The 27,439-nt window shown below is 38.4% G+C and overlaps 1 protein-coding gene across 1 annotated transcript in view; it reads right to left on the bottom strand.

Annotated features, from left to right (window-relative positions):
- Nucleotides 1-246: 246 nt before the first annotated feature.
- arb2a (ARB2 cotranscriptional regulator A) overlaps nucleotides 247-27,439 on the bottom strand; it is a 160,033-nt gene continuing 132,840 nt past the window's right edge. The window contains exon 11 of the mRNA XM_060884383.1: nucleotides 247-2,143. Within this exon, the coding sequence (XP_060740366.1) occupies nucleotides 1,860-2,143 (284 nt within the window). The 3' untranslated portion in view covers nucleotides 247-1,859. The remainder of the gene's footprint in view (nucleotides 2,144-27,439) is intronic.

The raw sequence follows: 27,439 nt of genomic DNA, 5'->3' as shown, positions 1-27,439 counted from the left end.
TTAGACGGTTAAAATGATAGCCCTTCCCTCCCAAATGGTACTGTACTGTACTCTTCTTACTAACTCTTTAGCACGTTACTATGCAGATATTTTTTACTTATCAAAGTTAAATTTCCAACAATAAACGATAAACCTTTATTTGTGTTGATTTGTTTTTTAAGAAGACCAAACAAAAATGATCTACAGCTCGTGAAGCAAACAATTTTTGGACAACAAATGAAAGCTTGTATCACAGTGTACTGTTAAAAAGCGTTTATTTAAGGCAAAATAATTTGTGTGCATTTGGATGAAAAGAAAGCGAAAATAAATTGTAAAAGTGACCAGGTCTCTATGAAAGATAATAGGCTAAAATTATGGTCATAAATTACACTTGGGTCAAAGTTTGAAAACTACTCCTGTTCATTTTTGTCATTTAAAAAAAGACAATACAAACACAGGAAAAAAGATGAATAAAAACAAACTACTTTTGCAATAAAATATGAGTCTATTGACAGCAAATAGGACTTCATAAAAGGTAGAAATTAATAGATTAAAAAGATGATTCATGACTTACATATGAAATATATATTTTGATTTTGGTTTAAGTTTGCAGGTCTTGGGTGATAGCTTGGTTGAATGTATTATAAAATAAAATAAAATAAAAAAAGAGTAGTGTCTTCTTGGTGTTTTTTTTTTTTTTTTTTTAAATCAATGTACCAATATGCAAATTCCAAAGCTTTTACTTTCCGGTCTCGCTGCAATACACAACTACTTACAATTTAATTCTAAACTAATAATGCTGTTGACAAAACTAAAAGCAGTTTAATGTTGATAGATTTAGTGCATTTCTCAATATTTCTCCACATCACACTAATTTTGACTAAAAGATGATCATTTGGTCAAATTTGTTAAAATATGCAAATTATGCTTACAAATATTCAAATAGTCCATCTACAAAAAGGTTCAGTTAAAGCAGGGTGACGTGCTGTCATGTCTGAGCGACAGCTTAAGCCTTGACTAATACCACATTGTTCTATTTGTCTTTTGTTTATGCTAAGAAAGTGACATTATGTGCTTTAGCAAAAGCAGCGGATGTCAGTGTGATATTAAATTGTGAGACTTAACTGGCGTACATGAAAAATAGCATGTGACATTTTGAAAGGCAAACTAATTTTATGATTTAGAAATCAGTAACCCTCATTTTAAGGTCATAAATTCCAAAATGTCTTTAAACATAGAAATGGAGAATATATGGCTAAAATCATTCTTAATATGTCGTTTTAAGTTTAGTTAAAAATACTTTTGTAGGTTTAATCTTTATGATGTGGGTATGAATGTAATGGTGAGGTAAAACCTTGAGTCTAAAGGTATACTTCCAAAAGCATATGCATATTACATATGCAAAATAAGTTCCTTTAATGTAGTGCTAATATCCTTGATGTAAAATGAAAAGGATGAAAATTTCTTATGACTTTCAAGACCCTTATCAATGTAAAAGTGGGTAAAACTGAATAAAAAAAAAACTGTTCAACGTTAAAGTGGGCTAAATGACCTGTGGGTTAAACCTGTGTGTGCACATTAGGTGAGTTTAGAGTGATGTCAGGGCACTTAACGGTACTGTGCAGTGTCACCTGACAGCCTTAATATGGCAACCAAACCCACACAGTAGCCCAGGGGGAGGCACAAGCAGTATATATTGCTTTGATAATTGTGTAATGCAGAAATGCTATTCTGATTTATACATGTCGGCTCCCAACTCTACGGCTTTGGACAGCATAGAAGGAGGTTTCAGCCCTAGGTCTATATTTTCAAAGCATTAAAAGCAAAACTATTCAATAGAGCGCAACCTGGCCAAGAAGGTCTGATGCTATTCCTGTATTCTATAAATCCTCATGTTTGGCATGTTTTTGTGTAGTCAGTGTCGTAGAGCCATCTTCCTCTTCCTCCTTCTGCTCCTCTTTAGGCTCCTCTGTCAGATCTTCTTTTTGCTCCTCCTTCTGCTCCTCCTTCTGCTCTTCCTTCTGCTCCTCCTTCTGCTCCTCCTTCTGCTCCTCCTTCTGCTCCTCCACTCTGCCCTCTTCCATTTGTGCCTGGAGATGTTCGTTGAAGAATCGGAAGATGGACTTGAAGCTACTCCATGATGTCAGCTCATGCCTCTCAGTGCCTGTGAACACATTTACACACAGATTATTGTAAAAAGTCACCAAAAGCTAAATATCTGATAAACATCCACGTGTATATGTTTAGAAAAAGTGTCAAGAATGCAATTGTCCCATCTGACTTCTGCTTCTGACTTAATCATAACTGCAGTGTGTTGGTTATTATTATTATTATTATTATTATTCAGATCTTCTAATAAAACAAGTGATATGCACATGACACACAGAAACATGTAGATGTGTAGCCTTGTACTTCTTGTGGAAAAAGCTCACATTTTACACCCCACACTAATTAAAATGTTTTGCCTCTGGATAAACTTTGTTGTTGTTTTTTTTTTGTGTGTGAGAAAATTGTGTCTTGGCTGCAATCGAGCCAGTGCCATATTCAAATCATTGAATATTTAAATACATTAGGCAGATGACTTTAAATACATTTCTATTCTTGGAATTTCATTTTGTTCTAAATTACTTCAAATAATGATTACAAGTGAAGATCATATATGTGGTGGATGTAATCCTGTAATAAAAAAAGTTGTACAATTGACATACGTTCAGCAGGATTTCATTTACTTAAAAAAGTGACAGTCTCTAGCCCTATTAATCTTACCTATGCCTTAATCTTTGTAAACCTTCATATTACATTGTACAAAAAACCTTTACTGCATTACAAGACCTTAATATTTTTAAATGTGTTTTCAGAAGACATAACAGTTTTATACAAAGGCAGCGATGTGTTGAATACACCATTCAGCTAATCAATGCCTTATTAAGTTGAATAAGTTCTTGGTAGGACTAAAATAAACCTTGAGGAGAGCTTTGCTCATTACCCCCTGATTTAACAAACAGAAATGTAAACTGCAGATAAATAAATTATAAGTATGAACATATCTAACTGTAGAATCTGTTTTGAGGTGAAAATTTATTCAGCTTAACTTCAAGTGGAGCTTCTATACAGGCATTTCAATTGGTCATTTAAACAATCACACGCTGCAACAGAACACTCATATCTGAACTGCATATCATTATACCTGATTTCATGTCGTTTATTTTGAGATTTATCAGATTTTGGCTCCAACTACTGGAAGTACTACACAAGAGCCTGTGCTGTATCGTGTTCTATATATCCCCTTTCTGGCTTTTCCACTTATTAAGATGTATGCGTGGTGGTTAACAATGGAAGCAGTGACCACCAGCAGAGGAGGATTGAGTGTTCTCTCCAGTGACTGAGGCACAGCTATCAACTCATCCACAGAAAGGCTCAGTTTCTGCCTTTCGCAGCAGGTTAAAGAATTCCCATGTTCAGGTCACTGGGCTCTGAAGGAGTGACATATATACCTCAGGTCCTTAAGGTACCTCTTCACTGTGAGAAATACTATGAAGGACAGCAAGCTAGGCCTTCAGTAGCAGTCATTTTCTATCAATCTGTCAGGGTGTTGGTTGTAATTTCAGCCGTTAGTGATAATTGTAATAATTCTTGTTCACATCATGTCATTGAGTATACTTAGTCCAAAGCCAGAGATTTTATACGCTGCAACAGCTTTCCCTGCAAGAGATCTCGACAGGTTATAGCGAGGACAGGCTAGAGATATCTTTCTTGTCCAGTTGTTATTCTTTCCTCTGCATTACAACAGCATTACCTACCCGCAGGGATACAATTAAAAAGCACCTCTAAGGCTCATGCCAAAAGAGTTCTCAAATGGCCACGATACTGACCTCCATGTTTATTAGATTGACCTTTGTCTGGCCAGTATTGATGAAGATAGCTGTAGCGAGATGGGAAAGGTGTGTGTGTGTTGTTTTTTTTCTAGCTTGGCGAGTGATCAGTGCCTCAGGTCAAGTTTACGAAACTGGCAATCAGCGAGTCAATAACTCCTGCCCAAACAATCTCTTTACCTGTGTAGGTCCTGGCACAACACACCACTGGAGAAGAAGACATCGCCTCCACTGCTCTTACTAATAATTTATACCCAATTTAAAGCACACAGCCTCCAATTGTTCTTCCTTCCCCTTACTTCTCTTTCTCTCACCCTCTCTCCCCTTCAGGAGTTATCAATGGCGAGGGCTTTCTTTCTGTTACCTTGAACCAGCAATGAACTCGTGAGCAGTGAAAGCCTCTCACACTAATCCTGGCTATGGGGTCAGTAACAGTGTGTCTCCAAGCAGATATGCAAATGATCCCGGTCCCTTCGGCGACCCTGTGGGTGCTCCGCCCTCTCCGGTGACATCACCTCGTACAATGGCTTAAGAGCATGCTTCACTAATAGGCTTTTATTACACTGCCGTGCTATCTCTAAATTGCCAAGTTGTATCAAATGTAAGTAGTGTATGTGTGGATTACACTTGCTCATTTAGCCACTGAAAAAGCAAGGATAAAGACAACCAGGTGCAGTCAAGTGACAAATTAAAATTAATACTATACTATTAAATGATGCAGCCATGGATTATCACGTTTCTATGAAAAGACTGGCATCGAGAAACAAAGATGACCGTCTCTCTGTAATTGTCCAGGAAATCTGGTTTACAGGAGAATATTTTCATAAGCTGTCAGCTCTTGGAGGATATTAATGATAAATTTAATGCTAATAAGAATAAATCAAAATAAAAAAAATATTATAAAGTAAATGGACGAAGGAATTTAAGGATATAAATCAAGAAAGTTTCTATCAGTGAAAACAATGTCAAAACATTGTGTTAGTTTTAGGCTATTCTCTGTTTATTTAATAAAGTAAGCTGCATTTACACTGGAGATTAAAGCTTTGAAAATAAAGGATTTACTCTACTCTTTCTTTCTGTCTGTCTGTCTGTCTGTCTTTGTTTCTATCACTAAACTGTTCTTTATTATAACATAATAGATTGTGGAATCTGTGGCATTGAATACTTCAAGGAAAGAATTTTCATTACTTATTATTTATGTTAAAGAGTAGCAGGAAAAAAGCTGCAAATATGTACAAATAAAACAGAGCTTAAATAGGTAACACACAGAAATGATGCGTGTACATGTAATTACAGCTATAATTACATTACCAAAATCTCACACATAAGCAATTGACATTCTTGACTGAAGGTAAACTATCAAAACTAAGCCAGACAGAAAATCTAAAAATGTGCTGACTGTAATTAGTCTCCATCTGTAGCATGCCATACAAACATGACTGTTAATTGATTAAACATGACTTTCATTTAATTTTCAAAACTCTTGGCTCTCATTAGGGTCATTTTTATATTCAATAATTACACAGTTGTTGCAAAATAATGGCATCTTTGATTCCAATAATTATGTAAACATAATAAAAAAGAAATAAAAATCACCAACGACTGTGTGTACTGGGTGTTTCATTGTGTTCTGCTTCATTCTTTTAACATTAAAGCCAATGTATGGAAATCTCAAAAATGCTTATTTGTCTGCACATAAAATAAAAAGTCTTAAAAAACCCTTGTGGGTGATCTTTGAAAGGTGAACAGTGTTGAGACATTACTCCATAAGGAGCTAAGCTGGCTCGAGCAGCTCCAATCACATGGAACATAAGGGAACATGAGGACAAAGACACCACATCATGGTTGCTGTCAGTGTCCCTCTTAGTGTCCGAGTTTAATTTCTGACAGCAGTGTTCTGTGAAGTCCTGGCAGTTTGACGGTTCCTCCATTCCATGTCATGGATATGGAAAAAGGGATCTGAGAATATCTGTCCTGAGGACTAATGAGGTGAGAACAGGTGCCAATGTCATCACGCATCACACTATCATGCAACTTGGTAATGATAAACATTACATTCATATATAATCATAAGATGAAAAATTCAAATCTACATTTATTCCATTACACAAAAACCCTCCTAAGCTTCTTCTCTATTCACTGCCAATGCCAAGAGCACTTATTACAATTAATACTGTTGTGACAAAAGCCTGCCTTGTTTATACTGTGTGCAAATAATGTATGAAAAACATACACATAACCACAGAAGCAAACAGAGGCAGAACTCTTTACAGGCAGATCTAAATTGCAGACATATTACAGTGACACTGTTCACATTGTAGAGCTTCTAAAAGAACAGAAATTGAGAAAAGTTCATCAGTGTGTGTGTGTCTTAGGGTCCAACAATATATGTCACTGAGGTTGTGTGTGTGTGCATGTGTGTGTGAGTGAGAGAGAGAGATAGAGAGAAAGAGAGAGAGAGAGAGAGAGCAGTTCCAGTTGTGTATGTGCCTGATTTTTCAGCAGCATGTGTCCCTGAGGTTAAAGCATTGTGTCCCTGAGGTTCCAGCAGTGTGTGTCCGAGTTTTCTCAGTGTGTGTCACTGATATTCCAGCAGTGGGTCTCTAAGGTTCTTGTAGTCCAAGTGTCCCTGATGTTTCAAGGGACTGTGTCCCTGACTCACTGTTAAATGCAGTTTCTTTATTTATTCTTTTTGCTTTGTACCTTGATTTTGTTACAAAAAATGGTGACAAGATTTTACCAGAATGCAAAAGTCAGTGCAGTTTGTACAGTTTGATAGTTTGAGACACTGAAATGATCCAGGCAAAAGCACACTTGTATGAAAGCTTTTTTAGGGATTATTCTTTCAAGCAACAGCAGATTGAATGTATATGATGAAATAATGCTTAATGTCCTCTCCTGATAATTGTACTGGATTCCTTTCAGTATAACTAGGTAGTTCCTGGATCTTTAGGGGATAAAGGGGATAAATATCCTTCACAAACACACCGATAGAGAGAGAGAGAGAGAGAGAGAGAGAGAGAGAGAGAGAGAGAGAGAGAGAGAGAAAGAGAGAGAGAGATCATCTCTAAACAAATGATATTCCTGACTGAAGATAAAGTATCAGCTGCCTTTGAGGTACATCAACAGTAACAACACACTTGAACTACCACAAGCCAGACAAAAAAAATCTAAATTGACTGACTGTTATTAGCCTCCATCTGTAGCATGCCATTCAAACCTGTCTGTTAATTGATTAAACACGACTGGCATACTTCATCTAATTTTCAAAACTGTTGGCTCTTATTAGGGGGCATTTTGATATGCAATAATTACACTGCTGGTGCAAAAATAACAGTATCTATGAATTTAACAATTGTTTAAACAACAAAAATGAAAGAAAGTAAGGAGAGCTTGCATTACAAAATTGTTCTTACATTAACTCAATTGAAAATATCTGGGCTACAACATTATTATGAATAACACTGAATGTACAACACTGAGTTTGAGCTATAAAAGGTGAACAGTGTTGAGACATTACTCCATAAGGAGCTAAGCTGGCTCGAGCAGATCCAATCACATGGAACATAAGGGAACATGAGGACAAAAACTCCACATGATAGTTGAATTTCTGACAGCAGTGCTCTGTAAAGCCCTGGCAGTTTGCTTCCACCAGTGCATGCCTTGGACATGGAAAAAGGGATCTGAGAATATTTGTCCTGAGGACTAATGAAGTGAGAACAGGTGCCAATGTTATCACGCATCTAAGTATCACACACGTTGGTAATGATGTAAAGCTACAAATCAGAAGATGATTAATCAAATATATTTATTCCATACACACACCCCCCCCCCCCCCCCCCCCCCCCCAAAAAAAAAAAAAAAAAAAAGAAAAAAAAAAAATCCGGCTCTCTTTCTCTCTCACACACACACGCACGCACACACACACACACCACACTCAAATAAACTCTATATTGCCTCTTACTGCAAATGCCAGGAGCACTTATTACAGTTGTACAATTATTACAGTTGTGACAAAAGCCTGTCTTGTTTGTATTGAGTGCAATTAAATTAATGTATGAAAAAACATACACGCAGTTGCAGATACAAAGCAGGAAATCTATAAATACATGCACCTAAAACACAAAAACAACACTTGTCCATGAGAGGAAGGATGTGTGCTGATGTTTCCCAACTCTCTGCCTCTTTTAATTACTTTAATTAGTATTGTTCTTGGAGCAAACAGAGGCAGAACTCATTACACAAACATAAATTAGAAAGATGAATGAATGTTTCAAGCATTTTATAGAGAGACTGTGTTCAAGTTAGCACTTCACATTGTGGAGTTTGTAACAGTAAATGAGTACAGCACATGGCATGTATCCTTGAAGGACTGACGATGGGTTCCTGAGGTTCCTGCAACGTGTCCATAAGGTTCCTGCAGCGTGTCCATGAGGTTTCTGCAGCGTCTCCCTGAGTTTCCAACAGTGTGTGTCCCTGAGGTTCCAAAAGTGTGTGTCCCTGGGGTTCCATCAGTGAATGTCTATGAGATTCCAGTAGTGTGTCCCTGAGATGCCAGCAGTGTGAGTCCTTGAGTATCAAGCAGTGTGACCTTGTGGTTCCAGAAGAGCAACCCTGAGGCATCATCAGCATGTATCCTTGAGATTCCTGCATAATGTGTTCTTGAGGTTCCATCAGTGTGGGTTCCTGAGGTTCTAGCAGCTTGTTCATGCAGTGTGATCTGTAGATTCAGCAGTGCACATCCCTGAGGGTCTAGCAATGTAACCCTGAAGTTCCAGCATTGTGTCCCCGAAGTTCTAATAACATGTCTCTCAGGTTCAAGGACCTGTGTGTGTCCCTGATGCTCCAAAAGCGTGTGTCCATAAGGTTCTAAGTGTGTTTTCATGTATGTGCATGTATTCATAAGGTTACAGCAATGTGTGTCTATGAGATTCCAAAAGTGTGTGACCCTGAAGTTCCCACAGTGAGCTGTGTTGTACCTTCAGTGCCAGGTGGCTTAACTTAAGGCCTGTAAGTATTGAGCTGGTATACAGCCTTACATAAAATAGCCAGAAAATGACAGACAGACAATTGTGATAATTTGAGATTCTGCTCCAGGTAACCTTATGCCTTTGCACAACACAGTTACCTCTCTTAGTAAAGATAGCTTTAGATATCAGATGCAGTGGTACATTACTTTCTATATTAGAAGGTCAAGGATGGGCCAAACAACAGCTACTCATTAGCATGGAGGTTCAGAAGGTAAATTACATTTAAATATATATGGGTGTTAAAGTGCTCTCCACAAATTCCATCATTTTCAGTACCTCACTACACCATGTGACTCAGCCACATGAAGACACTGTAGGGGGGAAAAAAAGAACTGCATCCATGACAATTCAGCAAAATTACAGAACATTTCAAGGCTAATTTGAGCACTAATTTGTTGGCAAGTCAAACAGCCTCAGCCCACGTTAGCATGATTAAGTTAGCCTTGTTCAAATGACTGCATATCTCATAGATAAGCTGGAAGAAAAGCAAATGAAAGTGACGGGGAGGCCCAGAGAGCAAACAGCTCCTAAGCTCCTGTGGCTAATCATCATTGTGCTAGCATATTTATGAAATAGATGAGGCAGACCCAATGCTAGAACTAGCTTTTTCAAAGAGTGACTGATGTTTCGGCAGCTAGTCGAATGAGATTCAGGTGAGACACCAGGCACAAAGATTGTTTTAGTGTCTAAGACTGCACACACACGCATGCACGCATGCTCACACACACACAGCGAGCTATCCGGCATCAATTAAAAAGCCCAGCTGCTTGTCTAGCACTAGAAGCTCTTTATAATATAACTGTTGCTCCCTGAAGCCATCAGGTAAACAGGAAAAGATGAATTTTTGAATGAGGTGAGCAAAAAAAAAAAAAAAAAATATATATATATATCACATTGTAACAAACAAACTAAGGCTTAGCATCAGTGTCTGTGTACAATGCGATCCAGAAACAGGCCTGAGAGCGAACTAATTCACACAAGCTTAGCCCTGCATAATAGAATGTGTCAAGAACAAGCAATGACATGTAGCAGATCAACTGAAAAACAAATTGCATGTGCATAGATTAAACGTGTCAGACTTCCTTTGAAGAAGTTGTCACTGAAGACAAAAGCATAAAAGACACAGAAAACTTTAAAATAAGGATTTTTTTTAGTTATTTTTTATGTTACTGTAAGTGTTTACTCACCAATCAATCATATTTATCACTTGTTTATATTGTGCTTATCATACATTGTGTTTATAGAGCTGTTGCAGCACAGGCTAAACATACTACTCTTTGAATGTCATGGCAACAATTCTCTGGGCATGAAGCTAAGATAATGAGCAGTATTGCATACATTGAAGGTTATAGAAGGAAACAGGCATTGTCTGGCTTCTTCAGATAAGCCTACAGATAAACAGATGCACAAGCACAAAAACTCACAGAATACACATCACGTACACTTCCTTTTCTCACTGTTCTCCCTTTTAGCATGCAACTGACCTCTTACGCACAACGTGTTAACTCTGAACGGATGTCAGATAAGGTTAGAGTCCAAATCTCAGCAAGTCTATCCAGAAACACTCTAATAACCTCCACTGGGAAAGGCGTCCTAAAGTACAGCACTTAATTAATATAGAACAGTCCATGTTTAACACCTCCACAACAGCAAGTGAACAAACACATGGCACTTCAAAAGAATTTTCAGTTCAAGGCATTTTCTACAAATTCTTTACAGCTTGGCTACTCAAGTACACCATGTGTCTCATAAAATCAGAGACCTTGGTAAGTGAGACAGAATGTTGGATGAGTATCGGAGTGCAGAGTGAAAAGACAAATCCATCGCTGGTCAATACAGAAATAAGGGCAGAAGTCTGAGTGTGTTTACATTAGGAGTAGCAGGAGTCAAAACAGAAGCGAGCTCTCCAGACTGAATCGTGGCACATGTGTCTTCCATACTGATTGTGTGTAAACAATCAGATCAAAATGGTCAGAATGATTCACGCCAATTCACGCGTTTAAGATATCATGAGTTGAGGATGGTGATGTGTATTTCGAATAAGTAATCTGCTGTAATTTTATTTGGATTTGAATACCACTTTTAAAGATATTCTCAGAAAGGAACCTGTATATAGATTTTTATATTTAGATCCCAAAGAGTTATATAAGTATTATATATAATTTAGAAAGAATGTATGATATGGTAGTATAAAATGGTTGAATTCAACAACATGCATTCTATATACTATCAAAAACACTTAGACAAAATGGTCAGTCATGAATTCCTAATCTCATGATTAAAAAAATCTCACGGGTCCTGCTTTCCACCAACCCATGCCAGGGTTTCAAAGGATTCCAGAGGGGTCATGATTGTCACGATGTATTTTAAAAAACTTCGGTTGTCAAGTGGGTTGTCAGGTATAATGAGATCATTTGTATATTACATGCAATAGAGTAATGGAACTTCAATGCAGTTAACTGGCAATGGATTTGAGTACAATTGTAAACCCTCATAAGGATACTATCCATATAATAAAATGCATGAAAAACCAAGGTGTAAACTGTGCCTTACTGTTCCAGCAGTAATGTTTAATCCACCAAAACAACATGGTCTAATCACTGACCCAGACTTTGTTACGTCAATGAATAATAGTCATGTATGCGCTTCCACCCTCAAGACTGCTCACAACCAAAGAGCCCTTCATGCTTCTCAGGTGAAAATGCCCTATCCACTCCAGAGTGTGAGAGTTTCTTAATCTAGCTCTGATGCCATTTTCAATTAGGGTCATTTTACGAGTGGGCCCAGGTATGGTGGGTGGCAGACAGAATGGACTTAGTAGCAGCAGCTAATGCACAGGACCGCACTTCATACAGGCTGCTCTGACCTCGCTAGCCCTGCATTAGCACTGTTATCTTGGAGGGGAGGTGGAGAGATAGGTCTAGACAGGGCAGTAGGGGCGGGCGGAGCATAAATAGATCACTTAGGGGAACAAAGTGTAATTAATGGGTGGATGGAGATAAGAGGGCCTTGGCTGCTATCTGGGAATGTGCTAATAGGGTTCACATACACTCAGCGCAAGCAGGGAACAACCCCTTACAAAGTGTGTGCAAATGTGTGTGCCTGGAGCAAAAGCCAAGGTGTGGTGTAGACCTTACATTTATGTTGATATTTGAGTATATAATACAATATACTAATAATACTAGGCAAAACTAGATTTTGAAAAAATTTTACACCCATAAGGAATATATAAAGTATACATTAGCAAATGGTATGCTCTCCATTCCGGTACAGAAATATGAAAGTGGGTCGCTGATATTTCAAGGAGTTCATGCAGATAGAATCATGAAGTAGCAGGATATTTCAGCTCAAAACATGGTTGTCTCTGTAAGTGGGTTCCAAATTGACAATACAACAGCTTTCAAGATAATGAGCAAAAACACCAAATCAACACAGAAACTATTAACGGAAAACAAAACCAACACACTGCAATGACAATCTCAGACTCAGGATTGGAATTCTACTGAAAACTTGTGGACTGTTTTTTTTTTTTTTGTTATTCAACCATCACATCAAACCATGAATGATGTTATTACATTTGGCTCTGTGGCTGGACTTCAAATGAACGAGACATTGTTGTTTACTCATCTAAGGGGCCAGAGGAAGTGCTGCAGTCGGTTGAAGGTCAGGCGGCGGTGATGGTGAGGACACTAGCTGACAGGAACTTCCGGACACTGTCCTTTCTACATGGCCCCTGCGTCAGGGGCCCGGCCAGGAGCCAGCCGGGGGGTCTGTATGACCACTGGGAGGTTGTTTAAATTGGATTTCCCCTGTTTGTTTCAGCACAGACAGGGGAAGGAGGACACAGGGGCTGAGCTATGGGATTCCCCGAGCCCTCAGATTCTAAGAAATGTCCAGGAGAGTCAGAGGTAGACACAGATAAGGTTTTGTTATAATGAATTAGGCTTGAAGTCATACAGACTTGCCTAGTTCGGCTATTCTGATTGACCCTAATATACACAAAGTAACATGAAAGAAAGAAAGTAATTTGAACTTTTAAAAAAACATACCATTAACAGTAAAAAAATAAATAAAAATCTTAATGGTATATGAACCCAAGAAAACTTTACTGTACTGTAGGTTATTTTGATATTTCAGACCTATGTTTGACCTTGAAAAAGTCCAGCTGTGCTATGATAGCACTGTGGAGTGAGGATGAGACTGCAATTTGTCAGGAGATGGAATGAAAGAAAGAGGCAACAGAGGGGAGAAAAAATTTCTTCAACAGAGAAGAGTGAGCCTGGGAAATAAAGTCCACAGCAGTTCAAGACTTGACATTGGCCTTGGAATGTCTGAAGAGTGCTGATGACAGGAGAGATGGAGGGTGAAAGACTAAAAAATAAGGAAATGTAGCTCAAAATGGCAAGGAGAGATAACTAGCTGCCCAAAAGCTGTTGTAAGTGGATAATACAATCCTGTGTGTGTGCATGTGTGTGTTAGCAACTTTGACACTCAAAGCCTCTACATTATTGCTATACCTTCATCAGTAACATATCACCAATGAGTCATTTATACCTGTAACCTTCAAAAGTATCCTGCAGGTTATGGCATATAACAAATCCCAAAACACAAAAAATGATTTGAGAACACACTTTTTCAAAACTTGGATTTGCATCTTGTTTTCTGTTTTCACATTCTCAGTTTGCTGCTAATTCACTCTTTTAATAAAGGTACAAAAGGTTAACACCACTGTTATTCCTCAATCCCTTTTACTCACATTTCTTCTCCCTTGCTCACTTTGAGTTGTTCTCCTATTGTCATTTTGCCAATTTGTAAAATTACCTGCTTCTAAAGGTTCTCATAGTCAAATGAAACATTATTTTTCGGTAAAGGTTTGGCTTCTATTCGAAGAGTAACTAGTATCTGTATTATGTCCTGTATATAGTATAACTTCTATTTTGTTTAGTGTCCACACCAATTTTGACTCTGTACCCCATTCTCACACATTCCTTTTAATGGTAAAATTTCTACAATAACGTCCATGTGTAAAGAGGGTGCAATAAAAAAGATATCGCAGAACAGATCTAAATAGCAACAAACCAAATGCAGTAATGTATATTGCTTAGCAAAAATACAAAACTAAGCAGCCAGGTGTGTCAGCCCACTGATGGAAACTGCTCGAACATAATTAGCAGAGGGCTGAAAGTTCAGTTCAAACAGCCGACCCAAACATTATCTCAGCAAACACCAAATCTTGGCATCTTAAAAGAGTAGATTTCTTGTGTAAAGATTCAAACCAAGTGTAGGAAGAGTTAACCTCATGATAGGCTGCTTTACCCCCAGAGTTATGTATTTTTCATGCCATGTCAGTCTGAGAGAATAATTATCATTCACTCTCCCTGCAAATGAGAGCGAAGATGAACCGAGACATAGGTTCACCTCAGGTGTAACATAGAAGTGAACCTGAGTGAGGCAGGCTCAGTGCTGTAGCTTCCAGGCAAGGTTTACTTCCACAACTATACTGACCTCAAAAACGAGGCACATTTCAATCTGCCCTTGCTGTGAGGGCAAAAACACACACAAATCCCACCTTTATTTGATTCTGTAGACCTGTGCCTGACAAGGTCAGATGACATCTGACACACGCACCCCTCTAAATACATACCCACAACCATGTAGGACACACAAATGTAACAACTCACCGTGACCCTGGAGCCAGGTACAATTAATCAAAATTAAATCAGCGATCTCAAGCTTGGCTAGGACAAGATTACAAGGGTAGGGTGTGCATGTGATGGGTCTGTGTGTGAGAGAGGTGAGGGTCAGGAGACTCTCAATCCTGTGCTATTGACTGCAGAGGTGAGAGTCAGAGAGGAAAGCAGCAGATAGAATAAAATGATCGATATGTTTTCACCTGTCAGGAGGGAGAGAGCACTTAAAGTGGAGCAAACTTTCACCCCACAGCATATCATATTGATCAAAGGATGTAAAACTAAGCCAAAGGCGGCATGGCTACCGACCCATATGAGAAACCTGTTGTAGATAACATTGTGTGAAAACATCAAAATGGGTGTAAAGGGATCTCTGATAGCAAGTAAATAAGTGTTTATTTTATATGGCATGCCACCACAAAAAACCCCGATTTTGATTTTTACTTTTAATTAATAAACCGTAAAATGAGATAATTGATACAAACAATTAATTAGCAGAAGAATAAATTCATGTCCATCTTAACATCTAAACCAAAATCAGTTTTTATGACATTTATACTTGTTAAATATAACAAGGTCAATATCTAAACCAAACTATTTCCAGTGAAAAACCTTTCTGAGTGTTTTTTATAGAAAACACTATATAGTTATAGTGAGTTATAATACTCACTATTACGAGTTATAATACAGCAGCTATAAACAGTCGTTTCCTCACAGGGCTCCCTCTTTTTCCTCTTTCTTGAAGTTAAGACAATGCACCTTGTCATGTTAATGAGAAACTATAAAGTACAAACTCCTCTTTCCTGAAGACTCTCTTATGACAGAAAACATATTGCTACGAATTGCTGATACCAAAGACTCCCATGAATATTAAATAAGATAAAATGTCTCTTTAAAGAAAGCTTTAGTACATCACTGATTAAAATGTTTTCTTTTTTCTTTTTTTTTTTTTAAATAACAGTTTTCTTTCGCTATCTGTCACACGATTTCTGGGGAATATGCTATTACTCTGGAAACAATAACATATCATAACATTAAAGCTGAAATTACTGGTAGAGCTTAAATATAATTAATCATTCATCAACACATTTTGACCAGAGTTTTGAGGCTTCAACTGTGCTATGGTATTAAATGTTATAACAGTATGTTATGCATTATCTTTATATTATTAGTTTTGTTTTTAACTGCCAAAATAGAAATTATTTGGCAAAATGATTTGAGCAGCACTGTATTAGATATGTTCTCAACATCAAGTTCAGTCGTTCAGGTTTTAAATGGTGCCACTTTTAATATGCAGAAAGAAATATTATTTCTCCATTGTGGCTTAGAGTTCTGCTGCACTTAATGAACATGTGTGGTCCACCTTTTAATTTTTAGTGAAGTAATGATCCATTACTCATTAGCACAACGTCAACTTGCATTGGAACCATCTGAAGAAAAACACTATTACGAGTTATCACCAAGTATAATGAGAGAGCGAGAGAGCATGAGAGATGGTGCTTAAAGTGTGGGTGGAGAAAGATACTCCCAGTCATAAATCATGAACAGAACGCAGGGAGAATTTTTACGCCGATAAATTATGTCTGAGTTCAAACATCTTTTTATCTGCACTGAGCTGCTAAGTGATACGATTTCATGTATTATGGGTGCCAGTGCTTCCTTTCTCCATGAAAACCCATTGCAATTCAGCAAGTGGACTCACTTTCATCTGAAACGCTTAACATAACATCCCTCCCATGCTTCTACTTGAAGCCTAAATGCCTCGTTAATCCCTCCCTCTCCTCAACATCACCCGTGGCCATCAATCCTTGTCCAAAATGGTCAATCCTCTTGAGTTTTATTACTACCCGTCGTTGGTTATAGGGCTGCTGGCGCAATTTAAATCCTTGTTTCATTCCACATCTTTACAGTATTGACCCCAAGAGTCTCAGTAACTCCATACCAAGCCTGTTTGAAGTTCTAAAATGTTATGACGGTACTGTGCACCCGCACTGGTTTATAGATGATATATTTGATCAAGTGGGTCGACATGCTGAAGCATTTGAAACTTTACTCCAAAAGCATTTCAGTAACTTGCCAGAGGGCTACACATTGTGATGTCTGGAATAGCCAGATTATAACCATGGAAAGCCACACACATTCCCAGTGCGTGTTTGACTTTGGGTGGAAAGTGATATGTTTGTTTTTTTGGGAAAGGGACATGACATATTTTGCTTTAACTCAACAGCATTGCCACTGTGTCCCTGACCACAGCTACAAGACTAATTGCTTGTCGTAGCTTTCATGTCACTGATTAATGAGGAGTGGTCAAATGTCTCACCTAAGAGAGTTAAACAAAACTACCAAAATGCAACAGGGCTTTTTTTTCTTCACCCCATTGGATTTCACATTTTATCATTCTAAGACAGAACTCATTGTCCATTTCCAAAGCAGGAATTTTATATTCAATGTTGCTTAATTGTGTTTATATTTCTGCACACTGTCCATGTACGAAGCTGACCAAATTGATCAAAATTCATCCAGCTAGGCCTGAGTATGCAAGCTTTCATCTCTCTCCCTATATATCTCTCTGCTCTCTGTGATAAGGCTACTTATACAACCATCCTTTCTTTCGTTTACTTCATACATTAATTCAGACTGTGTTCTTTTCCCACAAACTGTTGGAGTTTGTACATATTTCTTTTGCTGTCTCAGAGGGGGGAAGTGATCTTGCACTTCTATCAGCCATGTCTTGTGTATTTTTTATCTGATTTTAACAAACAAGCAGAGCCAGATGATGGAGAGAGGGCTACAAAAGGTCTCTCTCTGCCTTCTTTTAATCCCCCTTCTCTCCCTCGACTCTCTTACCCTGTGAATGAAACTGCATTTCTGCACCAAATATACAAAAAAACAATACAAGATTACACTTTTTGCAATTACAGCAAGGCAAAAGGAAAAAAAATCTGTTCTTTGCAATATACTTTAATGGTCTTTAATGATGCAAAATACATCAAAATCAAAAAGAAAGTTAATAATTCTTTGTTCCCTTTCATAAGCTGCCATAACAGTTAGTGCTATATCATGGGACAACAATTAGTGGATAACCCTTTCAAAAGATACTGTAATAAAACAGTGAAAAATTAGAGTAAAAAAAAGCTTTAAGCATTTTAGTTGCACTGTCCTGTTCTTTACTGCTACAACCAAATGGTATTAAACTGAAGGGGATGGGAAATGGCTGACCTTAGTGAAACACTAAAGCAGGTGAGCTCGAGATGATCTTCTGCACTTCTCATTTTGATTTATATAGAGCACTTTACCCTCCCTATCATAACTAAGAGAGAGATGGAGTCATCTAATAGCAGACAGGAGAAGTGTAAAAGCTAAATAAAAGTTTATAAATGTTAGCTTGTAATAGCAAAATATTGATTTCTTCTATCTTCTTTATGGAAGTCTGGATTGGGCTTGATGGTGGGGGAAAGAATTTTTAGATAAAATGGGAGGATGATGCTTTTATAGGAAAGTGCATCACAACACTGTGTGTATATGAGTGTGTGTTAAGACAGTCGCTCTTGCTCATAGAGTAAAAAGGGATGTTTCTCTGTCTTCAACATAACCACCAACTAAGTGTCAATATTCACAATACTGAGCTGAAGTGAATTATAAATACAGAACAAATAAGGGTCTAAATTAAATATTCCCCAAGCTGTAACCTGACTGTGTGTGATCTGAATTAATACAGTTTGCCATTTTTGCCTCTCAGAGGCAAACAAAAAAGATGTTAACTGCAGGAGTTGATTAGAAACAGTAGGAGAGTGAAATGTCCATGAATGTCAATTCCTGCATTTTTGTCATGTAGACAAAAGAACAGCCTGAAATGTGCAAGCACCCTAATCAGATACTCATGTGTGTGTTCATTTGTGTGTACTAGCATGTGGTTTTTACCTCTACAAAGAGCAATAGATGCATGTACCCCAGGCACAACATGTCTACCTGAGACAGGGGATGATTTGGAAGTTCTAGGCATTGATGCTGGAACTCTAGCTCCTGCGTGTCCTCGGGCCACGGGTGGACAGGTGTTCAGCACATGCACCTGTGCACCTGTGCACTAACACACATGAGCTGTCAAAAGTGGTCCAGCCCAAGCCGACCCTTGAGAGGCCCGAGCACACCTGTGCCATTCAAATATGACCCGCTGTCATAAAGCTGGACAGTTCAGGCCGACATGAAACTTGACATGACACGGCCCATCAGTGCAGGTCAAAACACTCTCTAACGTGCATTTTCAGATGAAGCAATATAGAACCATTGGGGACAAATTCTTAAGAATGTGTTGGTTTGTTCAAGTTCTTATTAAAAATCACATGTTGAACTATCAGCGAAAAAAGTAGGAGAGAAGCTTGATAGTGGTCATGAGTGGCTTTACACTGAGCTGCATGGACAGCAGATTTGCTCCACATGCTAGCCTGAGCAATTATCAAAGCTAATCATGGCCACACATGGGAAGCTGGAAGCTTTCCTAAACATAGTGCAAGAAATGCAAAAGAAGGCCAGGCATCTAATACATATATGATATGTATATAAAAGAACAAAATAAAGATGTATCAAGTTTAAATTCCTTTCATTTTGATGCAGCTAAATCTCAAAATGTGTCTGTTTAATAGCTCATACCTGAGCACCCACGTTGACCTGCTGTTTCTGCTTTCTGGATAAGACCCATCCTGGCCTTCCAACTGGCCTGCGCATGCTACTATGCTGCCCTCAACCCCATGAATGCTGGCAGAGCCTAGTCGGTTGGGGCTAAAAAAAGGCCCCGGTGAGAGGAACAGACACAGAGTCTGCATTACCCAACTAATCCCATTAAATCAATTTCTGTGCCAAGAGACAGGGTCAGCCAGAGTACCACGTCACTCACCCACACCTTTGGCACTGACTGGGACCTGAACAGGAAGAGGGGGAGGTGGGGGTAAGGTTGGAGACGACTGACCTGGGCCCAGGTTGGAGTTGAGGAGAATGCGGGCTACCTGCCGAGGGCTGGGTCTGATGAGTAGTGAGGGCACTGTGGACTGGGATACACTGCAGTAGGCCTTTGATATAGGAGGGCTTGGGTTTAATGTGTTTACAGCAGATTGCATCATTGTCAGCAACAGGGTGAGGCACAACCGGAGTGGCCATGTGTCAGTCAGTAAAGCGCAACGAAAGTCACTCACACACACAAACACTTATTCACTCACTCACCTCCAGGTTGACATCAAATTGACACAAGCATCTACATATACAGCTTAACTTCTACTTTGACCCCCAATCTTAAGTAGCTTCGCTCTTTACTATGATGTAATGCCAGACGCAAAGTCAATGACAGTTACGAGTCATCACTGCAGAGTCAAATCTCCTACTTAACTTGAGCTGCCCCAACAGACGTGGATTTGTCCATCCTTGCAGGTGCAACTTCAGGACAGGATACTGGCCAGGCCACAAATAAAACCCCTCGTATAGGAAATTAGCCAAGCGTAAGTAATTGCATTAGTGATGCAGGTAACATATACCTCACTTCCAGGGCAAGAGTTCTTTTATCTGATGGGGCTTGTACTCAACCATCTCTTAAATAGAGTCCATGGTTAAAATGGCTTGCCTTAGACCACTTTGCATTTAATATGTGTCAAGAGGGATTAATTAGAACATAGGAAAGGATTTTGTGGATAATCCAATCTTGAAAGTGTAGGTGGTAACATTTTTTGTAGGACCTGGGTAGGAAGAGGGAAGGACAGGCAGAAAATGGATAGGTTCAGCTTGTATTGTTACAATAGCTGTTCTTGACTTTATGTATCTATTTAAAGGTAATAACTGAAGAAATGAATTTCCTGAAATCAGGATATGTAAGCATACAACTTAAAAAATACAATGAAAATAAAATTCAAAATCAATCGATTGATCCCATCACCTATTCTTCTCTATCTTTTCTCCATCTTGTGCTTTGAAAATTTCAAAAAGATAAGAGTGAGGACAAGCTCACAGCAATCTATTGGCTCACATGCTTCTAAGCCAGATGGTCTGTGTCTTAAAGCTTGGATGCTTTGCCAGTTTCAGAGTTTCTTCTAATTCTCTGCATTATACTTCTGTACAAAAAAATTTATTGCTTAACAAGAATAATCAACAAAATGCAGAACATCAGAAATGCTTGAGGAACATGTTTGGAAAGCCTTGAAATAAACTGAGATAGTGAGGCAGTCATGAGTGACAAAGCAGAAACATCAGAACACTAAAACTATTCAATGAATCAGATACTCATCTTGTCTCCAGGAACTCATTACCAGAAGAATCAATACACAGCATTCATTTACATCAACCTGTTTACACACTGGACACATTCCTCCACTGCTGGATATTTGAACTGACGATGAAAGACGACTAAATTCAATCATGCAGAAAAGACACACAATTAGATGCTCAGGTAAATATACACACGTGCACACAGGTAGATATTTCTTACTAGCTTTGAGGCATTCTATTGACATGATTATTAACACAGCTAATTTATACACCTAATACACCTAAATCTAACCTAATATCATAAATTAACAAAATAATTCTACTGGCTCTTTTATCTTTTTAAATGAAAAGTTTTTGAGCTGTTTTGTTCATAGGGATCGGTTAAATGTTCCCACATTTAGCTGTTTTTAATCTTTTTTTATCCTAAACCAACACTCATTATCCAAATTCTCCAAAATGCCAAAAAATGTAAGAACCCTAAGTAATAAGAATTCAGTGTTAAATAAACAGATATAAGGAGTGATGAGAGTGTAATCCACTTTCAGAGGAGTGCATGCATGCCAGAGAGCCTGGTGCTTTGGCAGGGCAGATGAAGATATCAAAGTGGGGGAGAGAAAGCAGACTGTGCATGCTGAGGAGGCATGGGAGGAAGACAGAGAGAAGGAGGGAGAGGGAGAATGAGTGTGTAATAGAAGAAGAAAATGATTAAGCAAAAAGTGAGAGAGAGAGAGAGAGAGAGAGAGAGAGAGAGAGAGAGAGAGAGAGAGAGAGAGAGAGAGAGAGAGATGAACAATAGAGAATGTGAGAGATAAACAGAAAGAGAGGCACGAGTCAAACTCTGGATGCTCCCTGAGCGTCTCACTGTGCAAACAGGGCACGATTTAAAGTCACACGTCCTACCCAGGGAGTTCTTCCTCTCTGACTTCCTCTCACTCACTCCTGTTTCTGTCATTCCGACAGGCCTGTAAGACCTCCTACCTTTGCACGGATCATGCAAAGAGACCTGCTGATAGCGTACAAGCCCGAAGTATGTGCAAATACCGTCGCAGTGTGATCAATTTTTAATTTCTCTGCTGGTTTTTCATGTTTGTCAGCAATGCCACGAACAGGCTCTGCTATGAGGAAAACAAGGCGAGAGCGCTTTTAACATTCACATAATGCATACAAAGCACACACGCATGTGTACGCCCTGCACACACGAGAGATTACAGCTCAGCTACTTTAATGCAGCTATCTGTAGAAATCACATTCTGACACGGAAATATTAAATATCACTACAACAACAGAGCTATGAATCTCCAAGCCAATGATAGTGGATGCAGAAGCAGTGGGATTTAGAGAGAAGTTCAGAAGTACAGTAACTAGATTGCAAGGAATGGGAAGGAACAAACCACAATAAAAATATTAGTGCTCAGGTCAAGGTCCATGTACTGTAGGAATTTCCTGAGAGTGGAAACAAATATAATAGGAGGCCTCAGTGATGGGACTGTTAACACTTTTATTACAGGCTGCCAACAGACACAAATAAGAAGAATACAAAAAGATAATATATGGGCCAAAGTTGAAAGAAAAACAGCAAAAAGAAATGTTCTATAAATACACCTATATATATATATATATATATATGAGTCTTCTTATATATATATATATATATATATATATATATATATATATATATATATATATATATATATATATATTATATATATATATATATATATATATATATATATATATATATATATATATATATATATTTATTTATTTATATAATTAAGGAAAAATGTTGCTTGAGAGATTTTTCTGGAACAAATCTGTCTGATCACCTTTATCCTACAGTGTAACATGTCTATCCCGTTAGTAGTGGTGTCTTGCAGGATGACGCCGCCGCCCCATTCAGAGAACATTGGAATGGTTTGATGAGAAGAAAAATTATGTTAATAATTGAACAGCTATTTTATAGCAATGTTTGATTGAAGAGGATAATATTTTGAGAAAATAGTGTTCATCAATAAGATATCTAGTTATCAATTTTCAGAGGCTTGTAGAATCTCGGCCAAGCTGTTTGAATATGGTATACATTTATAGCTAAAATAATATTAGAGTTTTATAATCACTCACATGGCCTATATGACTCTTTATCTGGTCAGGTGAAACGCAGAGACGCACAGATAAATCCGATCACCTCCATGCTGATAGAGCCGCTACTAATGAGTTACTGCACCCCCAAATTTCGTTTTCCAGGAGAGGAGGGGGTCTGAGGAAAGTCGATTTCCTGCGCGGTGGTGCTTATCGTAATTGCACCGCGAGGTGGCTGGGTCTGCCGTCGGTGACATCGCCAGTGAAAACGAGCAGAAAATCTAAGTGTTCCATATCAGAGAATATTTTTTCTCTGGCTAATGTGACTTAAATACCTTGTTCCACAGTCGAGTGGGCTGGCACCTGCTGCATAGGAACCGGCCAATTACCACACAGTCGCTCTAATTTTCTGATTCAATTAGAATGCTTCAGAGCTTTGCCGTCTAATTGCAAACTACTTCACAGTTACCTCTCTGATTAATCGCTGCCCATCTGCGAGCCATCAGAAAACTTGGTGGAACAAATTTGTGTATTTTAGAATGCCAGGGGACTAAAGAATCACAGCCTGCGAGGCTGCCTGAACCCTGATCCTCTGACTCACCGTGCCAAGGCAAAGCAGGGACTCTGATTCGACAGTCACACCTATCGCTTCACAGAGACACCCCTACTGTCAAAATACAAACAGACATGAAAGAAGATTCAGTTTTCCATGAAGAGTTCCTCAGTGAAGTGCAAATGTGCATAATGATTTAATTACAAGAGGAAAAAACTTGCATAATTAAGAAAAAACTAGTCATTAAAATGTCAAACTGAATTTCATTAAGTATTATATGTATGTCCTAATGCCTCAATTTGATAACCCTACTCCAGCTTCTAAGCTCTCCCCAGATCAATATGTCTGCTTTTTTATTGTGAATGGTATCTACTAAGCTCCTTCTCATGACACCAGGCCAGCTGATGTACAAGAAGCAGAGGGGGAAAAAACCAACACACCCACAGTAAAGCTGCACTGTCAAAGCAATAGCGCATTGCCCAGCCTGACCCTGCAGCCTCCCTGCTCATACACACACACCTACTGACATTTCCAAGCACAAGGACACTGGGGTGTTTGCATAGTCTGTACATAGCATTACATCATCCCAGCACCAAGTTGCCCACCTTCCCCTAAACCACTTGGCATCCACACTCAGAGCCAGCATGCAAAAAGTGCAGATGAGGTGACAAAAACGGCCCGCTTCATTTTTCTCCACCTTTCAGTAACCTTAATGAGAAAGTACAGGGGCAAAACAACAGTAAGCATATTGCATGTTGTTGCTGCAGTACTATAATGATGTATAAGCCTTTGGCTGAGGGAGAATATAATTCCGATATGTCAGATCTCTGATTTGGCCACAATTTGCATGGTTATAATAGCTTATCGACTGGCTCAAGGTTAAGGGAGGCCATGGTGGCCGGCTGTAATGACTGCATGCTGCAAGTTTATTTCAAGCTACTGGGACTCACTCACCCGAGCCCTTCTGTCAATATGCAATCTTGATAGCTTCATCTCCCTTTGAACGACTAGGCCAACGGTGACCGCTACGATTCCTCCCCCTCCCTTCAAAACCCTCATGTATCACACAAACATTTCCCATACAGATCAATAGAGGTGGCATTCATTAACCCTGGAATCTGTGCAACGCCATATTCACATATTAGGTTTATAGATTGCAATATTTGAATGCGACCGAATGTGAATTTTTTAGTCTTGCCAAAAAAAATGAAATCACATGAATTTGGACATTTTTCCAGTGAATCATCTGTTCCCAAAAAAAAAAAAATACTGAAAAAAAAAAATACTGACAGACAACCAACACAATAGTTTGTGGTTTTCTTTTTTATTGGGCTGGCATTTTTACTTTTGTTTAAATAAAAAAAATCTATTACATTCCAAAGCCTATCCATACAAATTTGTATACAGGCGCTCACATATGTTATGATGGGTTAGCATCACTATCACTGACATGGTAGAGATAACACCATCCCAATTATGCTGTCTTGGACACACAGCCTTGAATGGCTAGAAAATTTGGATTCAGTATCCTGGTTGTCCACTAATAGTGTGAATGGTTAGACAGCTGCATCACTCCAAAGGAAGCAAAATTGTGCTTTCAGAACTTATTCAGAAACATTAGTAAATGCAATATCAGTGCATTCCAGTTTAATCACAGTTAGACCAGACATCAGCAGATATATAGATAAAGCATTTTTCCAATTGTAAATCTTCTTGTAGTGTCTCTAAAAGCCATAAGAGCTAGCCTGTTTTCTCTCAGCTGTGTGGGTTTTGCAGCTTGGCTCTCATTATACAGGTAAATAAACAGCAGTGTGAGGTGGTCAGTCACCTTTGTAGCTCCAGTAAATGGTAGCCAGAGGCTAGCCACTCACTTTTACCTTTTCTACTATAGTTTTGTTGTGCCTCTGAGAGTACAAAGAGCTAGCTTTTCAGCTAAGTGTGTTTCTCTGGTTGACTGTGATTACATAAGTAAACAAACAGCGGCATGCGACCCTCAACCAGTCACCTGTGCAGGTCGCTTCCTGTGGCTCCTCTAATGGTTTAATGATGAAGCATGGTTCAAGCCACACTCTCTCTCTGTGGATACAGATAGAAAGCCATCAGCAGTCCCTGGCCTGACACACACACACACACACACACACACACACACACACACACACACACACACACACACACACACACACACACACACACACACACACACACACAAACCTAATCTACAGGCCTGGAGAGGAATTTATTGGGACAAAAGAGAAGACAAAAAGGTACTGTGGGCAAAGCTTAAAGCAGCAGGCAGCTTCTTAAATCTCTCTCTCTCTCTCTTTAGGACATTCCATTATACATATGCAACAAATATATTGCATCTACATAACTACCTATATGTAATAAGAGGTTTATACAGCTAATCCTATAGCTAAACCTAATCCTGACCTTAATACCCTCAAAGAAATGTTTTTATCCTTTCAGTTTCGAAAAAAAACCAAAAAAAAACCCCAAAAAAAAACAGACATAACTTTGGTTTGGTCATTTTTTTGTTTTAATTATTACAATCTAAACAAAAAAATTTAAAGAATGTAATTTTCTTATGTATGTATGTGTGTGTGTGTGTGTGTATATATATATATATATATATATATATATATATATATATATATATATATATATATATACATATATATATATATATATATATATAAAAACTAATTTGTAACTATAAGATCACACTAGCACTGATTTATTTTAAGAAGGAAATAATGAAAATTAGTCTCAAAGACTTAATTTGAACTTCTACGACATTGCAAACAACCAACAACAGATTTTTTTTTCACCTGTGGAGATGCATCTTGACATTTATTTTTACTTATCCAGCATCAGTACCTTGCGTCCCACCCATTTTCCACTATGTAGGCAAAGCTGCAAAAGCTGAGTGCATGAAGTGTCCAACATTTCACACTTGAATAAATGCATCATCAGGGTTCTTGAAGCACACTTATTCCTGTTGGAATTTTTAGTGTGAACACACTACTCACACTACTAATACTGCAAAATAGCATAAAATAGTGCGTGACATTTGGGACGGACCTTGAGTGTACCAAATTATACCCAGGCTACTGTATCTTTTATAAATGATCCTATGCCACAGGTTTATGGCTTTATCAGAGTATTTCACACACAGTACATTATACACACAAAGGACATGCAGATTGTCAGATAGGGAAAATGTACTATCCCCCAAAAAACATCAGCAAATTGGTTTCTGCTTAGAGTAGGCGGCAGGTTAAGATATGTGTTGGTCGTCCCTGACAGGAAACTGATCAATTCAACACACAGAGCGGTTAAAAACATAATTATTATCTGACCTTTGACTATGTAACAAAATTCACATTATCAGTGCAGGGACCTGACCTTAGACTTCTTTAAATGGGAATGTATTGATTGTCTGTGCACTGCAGACAAACACCTCACACAGCATGTCTGGGACAGCACACAGAGATGAGAGACAAGCTGACGGAGAGCTGGAGCCTTGGCAATTAAACACACACACAAACACAAACCTGGGAGAAGTTCACTGCATGAGCCAACAATGGACTGAACATGTCTGAGTGAATTAATCACAGCCCGAGTGTGTGAGTGAAAGTGAATGTGTTTTGTGCCAAGGCAGTTACAATGTTCAGGTGCTGTACAGGCCTTAGTGGACTTATTTATTAGGTGCATAACTAAATATAATAAATAGGGTAGGTGCTCACTCTGTGTTTAACAAATAGACTCAGGCTTGATTTTGAAAATTTAATTAAAGTCCATATATAATAACAAAGGTATATACACAAACAAATCCACTACAGTTCATACCATAGCATCATATTGTTCCCTGAATGTATTGCTGCACGCTTGGTGATCGCAGTTTTGCAAGTGTATCATATTGTCCAATTATTTCTAATCCATACTGGAATGTGCTGATAATTTGTAATCAAAAACACATGCCTAATGTAG

The sequence above is a fragment of the Tachysurus vachellii genome, chromosome 12, assembly GCF_030014155.1.
Source record: "Tachysurus vachellii isolate PV-2020 chromosome 12, HZAU_Pvac_v1, whole genome shotgun sequence".
In the NCBI taxonomy this organism is placed as follows: domain Eukaryota; kingdom Metazoa; phylum Chordata; class Actinopteri; order Siluriformes; family Bagridae; genus Tachysurus; species Tachysurus vachellii.
This window is presented reverse-complemented; position numbering and strand designations above follow the sequence as displayed.